This window comes from Porites lutea, chromosome 12 (genome assembly GCF_958299795.1).
Source record: "Porites lutea chromosome 12, jaPorLute2.1, whole genome shotgun sequence".
Classification (NCBI taxonomy): domain Eukaryota; kingdom Metazoa; phylum Cnidaria; class Anthozoa; order Scleractinia; family Poritidae; genus Porites; species Porites lutea.
The window spans coordinates 18,984,751-19,002,548 of NC_133212.1; the positions used below are offsets into that span (position 1 = coordinate 18,984,751).

The 17,798-nt window shown below is 38.9% G+C and overlaps 1 protein-coding gene across 1 annotated transcript in view; it reads right to left on the reverse strand.

Annotated features, from left to right (window-relative positions):
* Positions 1–12,557, reverse strand: part of LOC140953819 (L-rhamnose-binding lectin CSL3-like) — a 12,708-nt gene extending 151 nt beyond the window's left edge. Inside the window, exons 1-4 of the mRNA XM_073403202.1 lie at positions 12,474–12,557; positions 10,931–11,208; positions 10,231–10,243; positions 669–952 (exon numbers count right to left, since the gene is read on the reverse strand). Of these exons, the coding sequence (XP_073259303.1) occupies positions 669–952; positions 10,231–10,243; positions 10,931–11,208; positions 12,474–12,528 (630 nt within the window). The 5' untranslated portion in view covers positions 12,529–12,557. The remainder of the gene's footprint in view (positions 1–668; positions 953–10,230; positions 10,244–10,930; positions 11,209–12,473) is intronic.
* Positions 12,558–17,798: the final 5,241 nt, after the last annotated feature.

Sequence of the window (17,798 nt, forward strand, 5' to 3'; positions counted from 1 at the left end):
CGGACATGAGTTAGTGTCATCAACCCAAGAAAACAAGGCTTGCTGCCATCAAGCTATTGACAGTACCCATTCCAACAGTCCAAAAGGGATCAAAATCGAGAAAGGATAGTCACATGTACAACTAGAGAAATCAGTTGTCCGATGTAGATATTTACCCATGTCATTTCTATTTTTCAATTTTCTGTTCCACACTGATGTAGGGGAGGACGAATGGGGGGGGGGGGGGGGAGCCCGAGGAGAATACAGGGGAGGGATACGGGGGCGGGAAAAGGAAGGGTACCCGGAGGGTGGGGATTGTCAAAGGGAGAGAAGGGGAAGAAATTGGATAAAATTAGGAAACATCGCTTTAATAATAATTGACAATAGAAAAAGGGCTGAAGTGGCCGGGAGAGACAAGAAAAAAAGGAGACGGAAACTGCAAATACAAGGTGAATGCGACGGGAAGATGGACCCCCTTTGGGTTTTGTGTCAGGGGTTTCTCTATACGTCCTCTTTTTCCCCCTTTCGCCCCTCTCGTCCCCTTTCCCTTAAAAAAAAAAAAAAACAAGTTACTCATGAGGCTACGATTCTTCTATTCTTCTTCTGTGACGAACTTGACAATGAGAAAGAAAAAAAGCAATCCCTTTGGAACCAGGCTAAATAAAAGCTAGGCTGACAAAAATTGTTACCTCTAGATATTTGTAAGTTCCAGGGCAAGGATCACCAAACACGCTGTTGGTTGCCCGTAATGTGCACTGTGAATATCCCTGACAGTTAGCTTGAACTTTGGCAAGTGCTCCATTAGCTTTGCAGGTAGTGGTCAATATTGTTCCCCAACCACAGACTTGAGCTCCAGTCAAACGACCGTAGTTTGCAGAAAGGATATTGATCTTCTTGTTATAATGAGCGCAAGAGAGTGTATGTGAATCGCTTTCACAGAATTGCAGCTGCATCTCTCTCGGACAAGCTGCGCCTGAAATATGTATAATAAACAATTTATGGACGAGGGAGAGCAAAATATCGCGATTTATCAAATAACCGCTGATATACTAGACAAACGAGGCTTTGTTAGCACTGTACCTTATCGCACATGAGCAGAGCATTGTCTGCAGCAAACAATTAAGAAAAATAACTTGCGTTTTCTCGATTGCATAATATTAGCAAGAGATTGTCTGAATACACACGCCCTTCCGTTGTCGTCCATAAAACGCACCCTTAATGTCCGTGACTTTTCACTGGTCTATTGACAGATTCCCACCTTTTCAAAGTCGTTGAAAATGTCCATCTGGATGAAAATCTGAGTCGTTCTGTTATCTCAAGTTTATGTTTATGGTCCCATTTTCATTTATATAGAGAAATTTGACCACCTCCCCCACCTCCCACCCCATCTTATTATCTTAAATAAAATGTAGGAAAATTATTTACCCGCATCACCAAATAAGCCTGGAATGAGAAACAAAACCAATATCCGCAACATGGTTCCCCTTTTGCTGTAGTAGAATCACTCTGTGAGGACAAGAAAAACCAGTAGTTCACAAGACTTCACTCATACTTATATGAGCCTCAGCCCTTCCAGGCTGAGTGTTTTATATATTAGTGGATATTTTGCCTTTGCTAGCTGCGCGATTCACCTCTCAAAGAGTTTAAATTTTTCCTTATTTTTTTTTTCTTGAAGAGAAAGCGAATTCATCATACCTGGGATCAATCTTAGCAGCTGGGCACAGAATATAAAATATATTATATAAAAACAGTAACAGAATATAATATACAACACCTTATATATGCACCAAAATTACCCTATTTTAGTTGCTGTGTCACTAAATAACGCAATTTAATTAAAATAGCTCATTACTAAAAGTCCTTCTTACGAACGCCTTCCTTAACACTTAAAAATTATGTAAGTAGTTTTTGTTGTCTTTTGTGTATGACTTATAGAAGGCTTTCGTAAGATACTTACAGAAGGCTTGTGTAAGACCCTTTATACAAGGCTTGTGTAAGTATCTAACACTTGTATGAAGAGTCCTTACACAAGGTTTGTGTAAGATACTTACAGAACGCATAATATATAGATTTAGCCAGGGCTAAAAGCGAAGCTCCCGTTAATAAATTCATAATTTAAATCAAACAATAAACTTGTAATCCACAGATCAGGGCACATTCATTTGACGTTTGAGACAAAGGCTAAGTGATTTTAGAGAAAGATAATTTGACAGTCCAAGAGTGAAACAGCTTTTACATCGAGTTATTAAATAGTCTTATTTGTACACCCAAAAATAGCAATCATGTTCGATCACAGTAGATTAGGCCTGGAAAACAAATAGACCTACCTATTCGTGTATTGTATATGCATTAGCTGTTGCATCATAATGTGGCATTCACCACTCTCTCCAACATTGCTATGGGACTTCGAATTGAGCCCGTGATCAAATAAAATATCAGCGCAAAACTTTAAACACTACGTGACCTCAATAGATAGACAAATGAGCCCGCGATACACTCAGGTGATGATGGTCAGCGTATACTCTAGTTTGACAGCTGTCAATTAAGAATGGCGAATATTCGAATTAACAGACTACGAGTGTGAGTATCTTGAATTGGTAAGTGTGACATATTATATCAGCTTATATGTAGGGGCAAAACGACTGGTCTTTCACCTGAGCCCGCGAGAAAGTCATGTGATAGTTGTCAGCGGATGCCTAATTTTGACAGCTGTCAATCTAATCGTACTCATACGGACAGCTTACATAACTAAGAGGCTAGTCAAGTTGTGCAAGATCTATTGTGACATTTGACATCGGCTTACATGAAACGTGTGTACGGGTGGGCGGGCGGGCGTACGCTACGTCATAACCAAATTTTCTCAGATGGATAGTTTACCAAATTTTCTTACCCATGGTGCTCCGCTCTGCGCGCGCTTCGCGCGCGCGAGGAGCTCCGCTAAAAAGGCTTACAGAAGGCTTGTGTAAGAGTCCTTACAGAAGGCTTGTGTAAGATTGCTTACACAAGGTTTGTGTAAGATACTTACAGAACGCGTAAGAAAGATTACACAAGGCTTGTGTAAGATACTTACAGAGGGCTTGTGTAAGAGTCTGACAGAACGCCGAAGAAGGCTTACAGAAGGCTTGCGTGAGAGTCTTTACACAAGGCTTGCTACAGAAGGCTTATTTGAGATACTTACCGAAGGCTTGTATAAGAGTCATTACTGATGGTTTGTGTAAGAAAGGCTTGTGAATCGCTTAGCGTATTCTCTAAAGACTTGTGTAAGGCTCGTTATACCATGTACAAACGCCTTTGGTGTCCATCTTTAAAACCGTTTTTCTACGCCATTAAAGTCATTGATATTGGGGTTTTTTGTGATTGTAGTGATAAATGCCACTTGCAGAGCAAGGAGCTGTTGGCGATGATTTGTCAACGATCATTGTTAGCTCCCGTCTGAAAGAGTCTTTCATTTCTTCCTTGTCTTTTTTGAGAACCTCCCAAGATAATGATGATTTAGTCGTTTTTAATCATCCCATACTACCCACAACATTAATGATACGTTTATCTGAGTTTATCAACGAGACTTTATTTTTAAAACTTTAAAACGCCCTTATTTTACTGCCTTACCATGTATCAATAATCTTGAGACTCAAAGGTCTCCTAAAACGACGGTTAACCTCGAGAAGGGGGAAGAAGGAGGGGACTCTGAATAATTCAGGTCTTTTAATATTGTGCATTTTTATTCAAGCACATAATAAAGTGTGAAAACTGACAAAAAAAAAAGGAAAAAGTTAACACACCATACTAGAGGAACTAGATTTATAATTTTCTCCTTTTTTTTTAAAATCAGTTAAGTATAATTTTTGGTTTTCAGTAATTAAAAGAATATAAAGGGACGCCTCGCTTTTAGCGTTAGCTAAATCTAAATATTAGACATTGTCCGCGAAGTAATGGCCATTTGTAAGTTAGAGACGTTTAGTTTGTCAATGCTATGTTCAGTATTAATTGTTTGATATTGTTTTTTAATATTTATTTTTTTACTTAGTTAACATACGTCACTCCGTTAACACAGACACTGTCTATGGTCCCCTCAGTGTCCTTACCGGTAACGAGGTTCGACTGTAGCTGCATTTCGAAACGAGAGAGAAAGCAAAAAATTTGCTGTTTTTTACGTTTCCCATTTGACCTTGAACACTGAATTTTATGAACCGTAGGAATAACGGTAACCAAAATACAGGCAAGTGGTCAAGTCACTCAGTGCAAGGCCATACCTTTTGTCCCGTTGCTGCTACATGTAGGAGTCATATAAAGTTATCTTTATCGACAGACAGTGTTAACTATAAAACATTGATTCGCAATAATGTTTGTTGCTAAAAAGATTTGTCTCAGCCGAAGAGCAAAGCCGGGTACGAAAAGCAAACAAGTACGAGACGACTCGTTGGTACGCAGTTTCAAATTTTCTAGCTCAGGATCGTTCATTAATTTAGTATTGTTTTTGTCACCCCAAATGATGTTATTGTAGTCATGTAGAGGAAGAATTAGAGGATGAAAAAGTGAGTGTGTAATGGTACAAAATGTTTGCTTTTTCGAAGAAGTCCAAGTCGCCGGTTTGTCTTGCTCATGAAATATTTTTAATGTGATTACCCCAGGACAGATCTTTACTGAGTGTTACACCTAAGTATTGGAAAGAGACAGCGCGCTTTGTCAATGGAGCTTTCGTTGATTTGGATAGAGGATCCAAGATCCTTAGCTATCCTTGTTCAGATAGGTTTCTACGTCTTCAGCCTGGGTTGTTTTGGCAGAATATAGTAAATTAATATGTCATCATTTTCTTACCCGTCTTTTCCAGTGGAGATTAAATATTGCCTCTTTTAGTTCAACGAATGGTTCTGACTTCCTCACCTGTTGGAGCACAACTAGCAAAGACGATGCTTTCTTCCCCTTTTAACTCGTCTATCGGAATTAAGTTGACCAATGAGCGCTTTTCAGCACCAAGGAAGTCACGGTCTTGCACATTCTCCATCGGCTACGTGCACGTTTGTCACTACTGCGCTTTGATTGTTGGCCTCGTTTGACCAGCCTAAATCGTCCATCACGAATTCTTCTTGCCTCGCTGAAAATGCTGCCATGTTATTTCTGTTATCTAAGTAAGCCTACACTCTCCGTGACGAGGTTTTAAATCAAAATTCGCACTGAAAGTGCGTTTATTTCAGATGTAATATTTGTAAATGGCCGAGACACAAACGTTTGGAAGTTGGGTTGAGACGTCACGTACAAGACTCAAAAGAGCAAAACAAACCTTCACTTAATCCATCCACACGTACCTCGAAGGGTAGAGTTTAGGGAGCTTCAGCAACCACGACGCTCCCAGTACCACTTCCGTGTCAGCAAATTTTAACGGTCACAGACAACTTTGAGATGTAACTTGTGGAGATGTAACTTGTGGAGGCCGAGATCTTTCAAACCATACCCAATTGAACGCGATTCAGTCAAACAGGCCAGACAAAAACAACTGAAAAATCTTGTATCTTTTACCAGAACATTTCAATGAAAATCGTCTTCACAACTAACCTGAGATCAGGCTCTATTTTCGTTTCGCTTTGAAAACTACATTCCGGCGGGCAAGACGAAACGAAAAGAGAGCCTGGACGCTTTCCATTCAACAAAAATTCCGGTTTGAAATTTTGGAAATTTCGCGTGCTCAATGGAACGGTACATTCCAGTTGCACAGACCCGACCCAAGCCACCGCGCGATTTGTTATTGTGGCTTCCCAGCACACTCATCATAGAGTACCGAAGTGATGACGTCATAAAAATGAAATTTGCGAAATTATGGGATTTGTTAAGATATTCTGAAAGAACAACGTCCAAGACGCCTACTCGCCAAAAATTATCAATTCGGGGCAAATTGTCTCTGAGATATTAGCCCAGTTATGCTGTGACGATTCCATACAAATCCTTCTAAATTTGGCTTGGTTCATAAGATTAGGAACCAGGTAAGATTTAGAAGGATTTGTATGGAGTCATCGGAGCATAACTGGGCTAATATCTCAGAGACAATTTGCCCCAAATTGCTAATTTTTGGCGAGTAGGCGTCTTGGACGTTGTTCTTTCAGAATATCTTAACAAATCCCATATTTTCACAAATTTCATTTTCTATGACGTCACACTTCGGTACTCTATTACGCTCTAAAATTGAAAAGTAAATACTGTTTACATCCTAAAGAACACTCGACTGTGGAAAAGGGGCGGTGGAAAACTAAAGGCGGAGGAATCCTATTTCGTGTAGAGTTTAGGGAGCTTCAGCAACCACGACGCTCGCAGAACCACTTCCGTGTCAGCACTTCCGTTATCTAAGTAAGCCACTTCCACTTCCGTTATCTAAGTAAGCCTACACTCTCCGTGACGAGGTTTTAAATCAAAATTCGCACTCAAAGTGCGTTAGATGTAATATTTGTAATATTTGTAAATGGCCGGGACACAAACGTTTGGAAGTTGGGTTGAGACGTCACGTACAAGACTCAAAAGAGCAAAACAAACCTTCACTTAATCCATCCCCACGTACCTCGAAGGGTAGAGTTTAGGGAGCTTCAGCAACCACGACGCTCGCAGAACCACTTCCGTGTCAGCAAATTTTAACGGTCACAGACAACCTTCAGATGTAACTTGTGGAAGGGGGCCGAGATCTTTCAAACCATACCCAGTTGAACGCGATTCAGTCAAACAGGCCAGAGAAAAACAACTGAAAAATCCTGTAACTTTTACCAGAACATTTCAATGAAAATCTTCTTCACAACCCGGCATCTGTTCTTCCTTGTAAAGAAATTCACGTTCCTCGGGGTGTTCGCGAAAACTTTTCTAATTGCAATAAAGCCTAGTAAATGCCCAGCAAAAGAAGAAAAGGGGGAATAAAAGTGAAACATACCACAAGCAGTGTAAAATGGGATTGTCAGGCCTACACAACTCCCCAGCGCGTGTTAAAATAGCCTTTTTATAGTTTGGCTCTCACGAGTATGTCTTTGAGCGACCGCCCTCTTTTATAAGATACGAGGGGCGGTTTTTTGTAGATTTCGCTCAGTAATGGTTGTTGTTCTATTAAATGCCAGTTTTTCATGAGAATTTGCTTTAGGTTTGGCACTGATGGTTGGTATTGTGTGACAAAAGGCAAGATTCGTTGGTTTGTCTTTGGTTTCTGTTGAAGGGCTAGTTTCCTGTCTTTGAAGTTCACCTCTGAGAGGGTTGTGTTAATAAGATCCTCTGGGTAACCCCTCTGTAGCAGATGCGCTTTGAAATTTGTAATTTTCTCTTCGAATATTATTTTGGAAGAGTTTGTTCTGAGGAGTCGGAGGGCTTCCCCTTTAATGAAGCCTTTTTTAACTCCTTGCGGGTGACAGGAAGCAAAATGGGTATACTGAAATGTCTCAGTTGGTTTTGAAATGAGTACGCACATCAAGGATTGCGTCTCTTTCGAATCTTTCCCCTTTGAAGATGTAGGTGTCCAGGAATATTGTTTCCTTATCGGAAATTTCAGCCGTAAATTTGATCGTAGGGTGATGATTGTTTGCTTGTTCAATGAAATGTTCTATTCTGTCTCTGTTTGTAGTCGGCGTTCGTAAGAAGGACTTTTAGTAATGAGCTATTTTAATTTAATTGCGTTATTTAGTGACACAGCAACTAAAATAGGGTAATTTAGGTGCAGTGGAATATATAAGGTCTGGTATATTATATTCTGTTACTGTTTTTATATAAGGTTCTGTGCCCAGCTGCTAAGATTGATCCGGAAAAGGTACAGTTACCACCTAAGCTACAATTTGAAACACTTATGATCTACAATAAAATTCAAGACATATCAGTGTTGATATAAAGCCATTGAAAAATTATTCTTGATCCTATTCGTAGGCCACTGGGACGGGTGTAGGCGCCTTAGGTCGAATTCACGTGGAACAGAAACACTGGCGGCAAAACTTTTCTCAGTTCATGCTGGCTATCGATCGCTAACAATTCACATGCAAGTGCGCTGAACTGGTTCTTCCTTTCTTTTTTTTGCAAATGCGCATGCGTTACTGAATTGACACTTATTCAGTAGCAGTGTATCTTTTTTTAAATTGTTCCTGACGGATTCCATATCATGTAAAAGTACGAATTTAATTGGGCTTTTATTCTTAAACGATAGAGAACAGCTTTACAGCGTGTAATTGTACTTTGTGATTACGGGAAAAATCTTCGTAGATGCAATCTTTTCTTTATCGCACTAGAATTGTAAGTTGGAGCTTCCTATATTTGAAAAGGTGTATTTAGCATAAGCGAAGCCGCCGCTGGCGACAAGTAAACATGTATGCATAAGCGTTCCTGAAAAAAGAGGGAATGTTTATTGTTCGAAGCAAAAGGCACAATTTGTTTACAAACTGAACGTAGATTTCCTCGTAAAAGCCACACGATTATTAAACTAAATATTAAGGCTTAAAAGATAAAATACTAGGGGGCGAAAGACTACTGCATATTTTCTTAAGCCAACTTCTTGGTATAAGTTAAGTAAATAAAACTGGGTAAGCGATCATGGAAATTTTCAAATGCTACATTAAATAATAGCATCTACAGTAATAACCAGCTCTTTGATGACCTCTCAAAAGCCTTGTTGGACTAAAGAAGGCGGCTCTTCTTTATTAACGGAGCTAACCATTCTAAATCTGAAATCAGTGCTTAACCGTAATCGCTATACATCTGTACAAACCATAATCGCTGCACTATTTTCTGTCTTAGCTTCTCTTTGGAGTTTGTAGTAAATGAAAGCTAACCCGGCGTTCTAAATCTGTGTTTAACCAGAAGTACTAAACATCAGTGCGAGCCATAATCGCAGCTCTATTTTTTTTTTAAGCTTCCCTTTTTCTTATTTTTCCGCTGAATAAGCTTTTCTTCTCGTTAGTAAGCGAGAAGAGCTTTTGAGCTACCTTTGTAAATGGGTAATATGTGAATCAACCTTGGGGAGAGCGTTAGGTGACAAGCGTTTTCACAGATGGGAAGAGAAATTGTAAGTTCAGTGAGGACAAGAGAGCATAGAGTGGTGTCACGATAACACGACAGACAACTTCTAGTAAGACCCTTTAAGCACTGGTTTAAAGCATTCCTTTTCGCATATTTCTGCCCTTTTTCTTAAATATCACCCAATATTTCATTCAATCGAAAAATGATTTAATTAGTTTGCAGTTCTTGGATTAATAGTTTTTAGATGATTTTCGAGTTTGATGTATAAAAATTAATGGGTGTTATTTAAAATTTTGGAAAATTGGAGAATATTGGATTTGGGGGGTTGTTAAAAATTAAACTGTGAAGTGAATAACTAGATAGTCCACCACCACAACAAGGTGCCTCTGACTCACATTACCAGACATTCCGCTGAATTGGGATGAGGAATCTTTAGTAGATATTGATTTTCTCGGATTCGTATTTTGTGTAAAACCGGAAACATTAATGAATCAAGTAAAATCTCCTGAATCTTATCTAGTGTATGTAAACGTAGCCAAATTTGTTGACTCTAAGGTCTGGACCAAAAGTCGAACTTTTCATGAGACGAACTAAATTCTAATTTGGGTCGACCTAAATTAAGTTAAGATCGTTTGTTGGGTCAGACGTCAAACTTAGGACGGGTCGAACCAACCAACTGAAGCAGACCAAACTCCAAACTCTCATTCAGACGAACTCAACCGAGCCAGATTTCGAACTTTTCATGAGCTTAACTCTAAGCTCGGTTCGTCTCTCGCCATCCCGTTCTAAACGTTTTTCTTTAAGTTTAACGGCTTTTTTATTTAGTGAGCAAAGCTAGTCATTGTTTGAGCAAAAGGTGCTGAAATTTGACCAGGATAATTTTAAAGTTATCTATCTCTTTTAAGCTGGCAAGATTGTTCTCTATTTTTCCTTTTTTTTTGACCAAGCGGGACACGCGAGGAAAGCAAAACATTATAGCCTGTTCAACAGACGTTATTTTTTCGCGTTTTGCATTCGACCGAAGGGAAGCGCGAACCAAACGAGGTTCTAAAACAAATAGCGCCATGCCATAACAGTAAAAAAAAAGGGGTAGAAAAAATATCGATGTACAACATTCTCGTTCAAAAAGAAGTTTAATGATTTTCTTTCCAAGCAAACTACATGAGTCGTCTAAATTGTCAAGTGGCGCTTTCTTTGCACAGCTATTAATGAAGGTTGTCTTTTTCGATCACTACTAACGGCTCACGCCACCGTTTTTAGCTGAACTAGAGTCTTGGCGTCACTCCTTACATACGTAGCGAATCTGTTGAATTCAGCGGACATGAGTTAGTAGACATTATCAACAAATGAAATCAAGGCTTGCTGCCATCAAGCTATTAACGGTACCCATTCTAACAGTCCAAAAGGGATCAAAATAGAGAAAGGATAGCATATTCAATAATTAGTAATATGTACAACTATAGAAATCCGTTGTCCGATGTAGATATTTACCCATCTTATTTCCATTTTTCAATTTTCTGTTCCACACTGATGTGAGGGAGGACAGGGGTGGGGGGTGGGGGGTAGTGGCCTAGGGAGAATACAGGGGAAGGGTTAGGGAGGCAGGAAAAGGAAGGGTACCGGGGAGGTGGGGATTCTCAACGAGAGAGAATGGGAAGAAATTGGGGAGATTAGACAACATCGCTTAATACTTCACAATAGAAAAAGGGCTGAAGTGGCCAGGAAAGTCAAGAAAAAAAGAAGGTGAAAACTGCAAATACTAGGTAAATGCGGCGGGAAGATGGACCCCCTTGGGTTTTGTGTCAGAGGTTTCTCTATCTCCCCTTTTCTCCTTTTCGCTCCTCTCTTCCCCCTCCACTAAAAAAGAAACAAGTTATTCAGGCTACGACTTCTTATATTCTTCTTGTGTGGCGAACTTGACAATGACAAAGAAAAAAAGCAATCCCTTTGGAACCAGGCTAAATAAAGCTAGGCTGACAAAAATAGTTACCTCTAGATATTTGTAAGTTCCAGGGCAAGGTTCACCAAACTCGCTGTTGGTTGCCCGTAATGTGCAATGTGAACGTCCCTGACAGTGAGCTTGAACTTTGGCAAGTGCTCCATTAGCTTTGCAGTAAGTGGTCTTTATTGGTCCCCAGCCACAAACTTGAGCTCCAGTCAAACGACCGTAGTTTGCAGAAAGGATATTGATCTTCCAAGAACCGCAAGTGAGCACATGTGAATCGTTTTCGCAGAAGTACAACTGCATCTCTCTCTTACAAGTTGCACCTGAAATATGTATCAGTAATAAACAGTTTTTGGACGAGGGAGAGCAAAATATTGCGATTTATCACACAAATAACCGCTGATACACGAGACACTGAGACAATGAGGCTTCGTTACCGTATAGCTTTTCCGCCTCCACTAAAACCATACCCGTAGGACTTTTGTTCACACACAAAAATGGCTGTGGCGGCGCGATTTCTGTGACAGAGCGAAGCTGCGCCCCCCTATTGGCCATTTCGGAGTTGCGTAGGAAACTGGTGCGAGTTTCAAATTTAAACTAATCGATAAATTGACACCACCATATAAAAGGTCATGTTGAGATTGGTCATTTGATCAAGTCTGGTGCTCTAAGGTTGAACAGGGATCAAGTTACGACTCTAAACATGCCATACTAACCTCTAATTTTAATTTGTGACAGCGTCCCCCAAAATAAACCCTTAATTTTTTTAACGATTTCCTTGATATTCCTAAAAATGGGGAAACACGGTGATTTTCGAATTAGTTCCTTCCAATTAGTAGATATATGACGAATTTTACAGTTTAAAAGAAAAACTGAAACATTTTAAAGAGTTTATATGGTTTTGGGGGACGCTGTCTCAAAATTATAGACGTTTGTATGGATCTTTAACCATGTTTCAAGAGTCATAACTTGATCCCTGTTCAACTTTAAAGCACCAGACTTGGTCAAATGACCAATCTCTACATGACCTTTTATGTGATGGTGTCAGTTTATCGATTAGTTGAAATTTGAAACTCGCCCCAGCTCCCTCGCAACTCCGAAATGGCTAATGCCGATCTCTAAAACGGAGAGTCACAATCGGATGGATGTTCATACTATACAGAATATCCTGCCGGGTGATAGTGTGAACAGACCAACAATTGCTTAAATAGTTTTTTATTATTATTATTAATGTAGAGGACAGGGACCAACTGCAGATGAGCAGAGCATTGTCTGCAGTAAAACAATTATGAAAAATAACTTTCGTTTTCTCGATTGCATAATATGAACAAATCATTGTCTGAATACACACGCCCTTCTGTTGTCGTCCATGAAACGCACCCTTAATGTCTGTAACTTTTCACTGGGGCGAGGTCTATTGACAGATTCCAACTTTTCAAAGTCGTTGGAAATGTCCATCCATGAAACTCTGAGTTCGTTCTGTGATCTCATGTTTATGGTCCCATTTTTCATTTCATATAGAGAAATTTGACCCACCCCCTCCTCCGGGACCTCAGTATCTTAAATAAAATGTAGGAAAATTATTTACCCACAGCACCAAATAAGCCTGGAATGATGAGAAACAAAACCAATATCTGCAACATGGTTCCGCTTTTGCTTCAGTAGAATCACTCTGTGAGGACAAGAAAAACCAGTAGTTCACGAGACTTCACTCAAACTTATATGGGCCTCAGCCCTTCCAGGCTGAGTGTTTTATATATTAGTGGATATTTTGCCTTTGCTAGCTACGCGAGTCACCACCCAAAGAGTTTAAATTTCTCCTTATTTTTTTTTTCTTGAAAGAGAGCGCGAATTCATCGTACCTGTATGCGAAAACTATTTAGCAAGCAGAGTTGTCACTAAGATTTCAAGTTGCCGGGTATTTGTTGTTAGTAGCCGAGGAAGTCGCAAGCAGTCATGCAGCTTTTACCGTTTTCGAAAAGGCATTACCGCCCCAATAAAGCAATCTTCATCAAGAGTACAGCTATCATTAGCGGTTTTATGATGATCACGTCTTTATTAAAGAAAACTACAACATTCTGAGACACTAAAATAATAGTTAAATTACTTTACGTAAAGGCTCGTTGGAGGGTTTTTTTAGTGGCCGCCAAATGGGAATATACATGTAAGCACCGGGCATTAAAAAAAAAGGACAGGTTGGCACCGGTCACGTTATCTGCGCAGTCTTATCTTCACGCAGACAAGGCGCATGCTGGCCAGTGAAGTGTTAAATCACAACGATACTTTACAAATGCTAAAAATGTTGAAAGGACAATCGATTCTTATACGGTGCAAATGAATTAACATGCGCTGTAAAATCAATTGTAAATCCTCATTATTTTAGTTATAGGTAAGAACGAAACAACTTACGGAAAACAAAAGTGAAACTAATATTGCAAATGAATTAACCCACGCAGAAGCGGAAAGAAGAAAAGCGGAAGATGAATGTACGATAAAGCATCATAAAAATAAGGTTACTATGGCTTGTTGAAAAATAAAAGTATGATAAGGCTAAAACAAGCGTAACTCACGAAAAATCGCGGGATAAAATATGGCAAACCTAAACTGCACAACTGGTGACATCAGTGGTCTCGAATTTATGAACGAAACATCACTTAACATACGAAGAAACTGACCTACGGAAAAGCGTTTAAACGACAGGGCTAATACTTTATAAACGACGCTGAGATGTCAAAACGAGACTCAAGGAGAAGCATGTAAAAGTAATGCTAATACTTAACTTCCCCTTTACATATAACTTCTTGGAAATAGAACTAAGAGCATGTGATAATGGCCTGCGGACAATGATCGAATATTTCCCGTTGACCGTGCGTTATTTTATATACTCGATACCTAAAGCTAAATGTAGACCTGGTCACTTAAATGTCCACATATTAAACATGGCAATCAGTCATAGTCTTCATCTTCAAAGCCTTCATCATAATCCTAATTATCATCAACATCAGCATCAGGGAGATTTAACCCTCGGATGATGCCTCAACTTGTGATGTCAACAGAGATCTGCTCAGGTCTTTCATCGTGAACAAAGAGTGCGGAATCCTTTGCCACTTCTTCGACATGTTCAACACAAACCCTACACAACGGTTGAAACTAGGGACTTTTAGCATCGACAAAGGTGACGGCAGCGAAAACGTCACTTTTAAAAATGAATTGGCGTTTTTTCCAACTTTGTCGCGTTTATTTCAATTCGCTGAAAATAGCTAATGTATGCCAATTTCCCTGGAGTTGATTTCTTTGGGCGCACTCAAGTTTAGAAAGAGAAAGAAAAGTTTGTCGTCGCTTGTTTTACGTCCTCCATAAAACGTGAAACTAGGCATTTTCACGTCGTAGTCGTGCGGTAACGGCAATGTACAAAAAAAGCGTGATGCACGTGCAAACTATATAGTTGTTTTGCTCAATAAACCTATTGCTTTTTTGACGTTCTCGTTGCCGTCGCCGTCGTCGTTGCTAAAACTCCCTACTGACATTTCGCGAACGGAGAGTTTTCGCGCGTGTGTACTAGTACGAAATCTAAGTCAGATGTCTTTTTCCGACGTTTCTTAGTTTTTGCACGCGAGTATTTCAGAACTACTTAAACCTGCTGCAGATGAAACTCGCATTTAGTTTGATGGATAGTCTTTGTGTGTTTCAAAGGTGTGCTCTTTTGGTTTAATTTAACGACGAAAATAGCCGGGGGCCATGCTCTGAGTAGCCGGGGGAAATCCCCGGCCCCAGGCCCTTAGTGACAGCCCTGGGCCAAGTAACAAAGCTTTTTTTTCTGAGTTTGGTTGTTTATCAGTTTTAAAACTTTTAGCCTTCAGGTAATAAAATAATGCTTCTTCACATTTTCAAATTTTCTAGCTGTTCCTGAGCCAAGCTATGAGGAATAAAAAAAAAACAAAAAACAAAACAAACAAAACGAAACTTGCGTATGCGGCCGATTTTATGGTGTGTAATTTTAAATAGCGACACAGCATTAAAATATTAAGAGGCGCTTTCTCTTTTACTCTTCTATGATTTTTCGGAAATTTTTTTTCCTCCGGTTTTATGTGGAACAAGGTTATTATCGGACGGCTTAAAGGTCTTTTAATAAGTTTAGAATTCGCTTGATTATAATAAACTGCTTATTTTTTTGCTTTTAAGCGCGGGTACATCATTCTGTTTTCTGTGAAATATGTGTTCGAGGAAACAAACATTCATGATCAGTCGAATTTTCTGTAGCTTGAGGGCGGTTGTAAATTTCTCGATGAACTTAACATTCATTTACGATTTAGCGAAGCTTATCTTACAAATTCCCCACGATTTTCTGAAGTCAGTTTGAATTTTCTCATTTCCCTCCCCATGTTAAGCTATCTTTCGTACAAAAAAAGAAACCTATAATTTTCAAGAGTAATCAGAAAAAATTGGTAAATTAAAAGTTTTAAACTGCATCTAAAATTTTCGGGATTAAAATTGAAGCCCTTGTAATTTCGAAAAGACTCGGGTTGCTCTAGGATGACCGAACAGATACAAATTTTATAGCGCCCTTAGAATTCATTTCTAGAGATCTAAAGGTACTCTGGATAGCGTATAAAGTGTAATTTCAAACTTACCTGAAACAACTTCGGTCAGTGCTCCGGTCTCAAAAAGAATTATATTTAGCAAAATAGTACGTATATTTTGTGAGAATACTCGTGCACTGTTAGATTATAAGTTTCTCTAAAGTACAGAAATTTATACATTTTACTGAGGATATTGTTTTACCTTTGTATTTCGTATAAGTATTAAAGTAGCGGCGATTTAGTTTTTGATTTGTCGACGAAAAATCTGATGACGTAGAAAAGAGTCTGAAAAGTCCAAGTTCTCTGAAGTTCGGTGTGGTAAATTTTATCTACAAAAAAAAGTTTGATTACCTCTGTGCAGTCGTGAAAACGGCGCAGCTACGACAGGTACTAGTTGATTTGTTGCACAAACTACTGATGATACATTGAAGTTTTAAGACTAACCCACGCTACCTCTGAAACTTGTCGTTTGAACTTGTTTCGTTTGTTTACATCCTGTCACGAGGTCAAAGACATTTTTCAATTTTAGGTTCATTGTGCATAGTTTGAGACACCTAAAAAATTCATAGAAATATATAAAACCGAGTTGGTGACCCAAAACAAGACAACGAGTAGAAGGAATATAGTGAAAAATAGTTGTTTTAGATAAAGAGTATTACAAATAAAAGTTAATTAAAGATAATATAATCATAAACCTGCAGGAATTAATAACACTTGTTACAACCATCAATCATAGAATTTTTGATATTTTCACGAAAACAAGAAAACGGCTTGATTTTCTTAATAGATAAAGAATTCCATAGGTTGGTACCAGTGTAACGGAGAAACGAATGCCGTATGGAACGGTATGAACCGATTTTACAAACAGATTATCATTCTGTGATTGACGTGTGATAGAAATGAATGGAAGATACTGGATTAAAATGATCAACAAAACTGAGTTTTAGGACTTATTCATAAAGTTATATAAAATTTGGGGTTATAGGAACGTACAAACTTGTCGTCCGATTGAAACTCGAGTATCGTCATGAACTTTACGGAAGGATTCACTCAAAGTTTTATTTTTAATTATTGGCTTACAATATCGTGCCCCCACTTTAAATGTGAATAATTAAGAGCATTTGATTCGAGCTGACAAAAAAAACCATGGTAATCAATAGAGGTTATGTCTTGCTATTTGCTGTCTTTTCAAACCCCGGGGGGTACTCCTGAGAATTCTTGGTGGGGGTGAACCGCCCGGTTCGCCAAATCCTGACCCTATTTCAGACCAAATAACGTCATTTTCCAAAACTGTTTTCAGACGAGACCTCTTTAAACCCATACACGTTTTCAGACCTGGCCTTTAAGAACAAATTCGCATATTTTCTCTTTCGTTCTTATTCATGAGGAATTGAAACCATAAATACGTTTATACAATCCCGTAGTTCTCTCGAAAACCATACCCAATTCCAGACCAAAATGGGCAAAGTGTATACCCGTTTTCAGACCAAAAAGGCCCAAAAACCATATCCTTTGGGTCGGCACATACCTATGTAATAAGGAAGTTCCCCCCGGGGTTTTCAAAAAGCTAAATCGTGCCTTCGGGCGCATTAATTGCATTTCAATAATAATGGTCCAGTTTTATTATCTAAGACTATATTTAGGTATTAAAACTGCTTCCTGTCTGTTACAAAGGCAAAGTTGGCCTAAGTTTTAATGCTATTCCTGCAGAAATCACTCCCCTCTAATGAACATTACAGTATACCGTATTGGTACTAAATTTCGCGAATACTTAATTTCCCGATTTTGGCAAGACAGCATTTTGCGAGGTTTTATTTTCGCGATTTCAGTAAGCAAATTTTAAAAATTTCGCGATTCAAGCATTCTCAACTTGATTTTATTTTTCAAACGTCTGAACGTTTTAAAATATCGAGATAAAAAGAAACAAACAAAATGAACATTAACCTGACATTAACGATACTTCACAACTGATAGAACAGAAGATATAGTCACGGATTGGAAGTTACCAGTAACACCATCACAGCTAATATAGTAATTTGTCATTATTTGTCGACAAATATATATCCGTACAGTATATGCTGATGTGATTAAGGCATTTTTTCTGTGATTTGAATTTTCTATTATGGACATTAAATTTCGCGGTGATTTTTATTCGCGGGTCTTCAACGCTAAATTAAGTAACGGAATTAGGTATGAGTTTAAGTGCCAGTCCCCGATGAAGTTTGTTTGCTATCTTCCTTTATATCGCCAATAAATAGATTTAGCCAGGGCTAAAATCGAAAATACTGTTCGTCAGTACGGTCATCCACCTAAGCCTGTACATGTAATGTTCG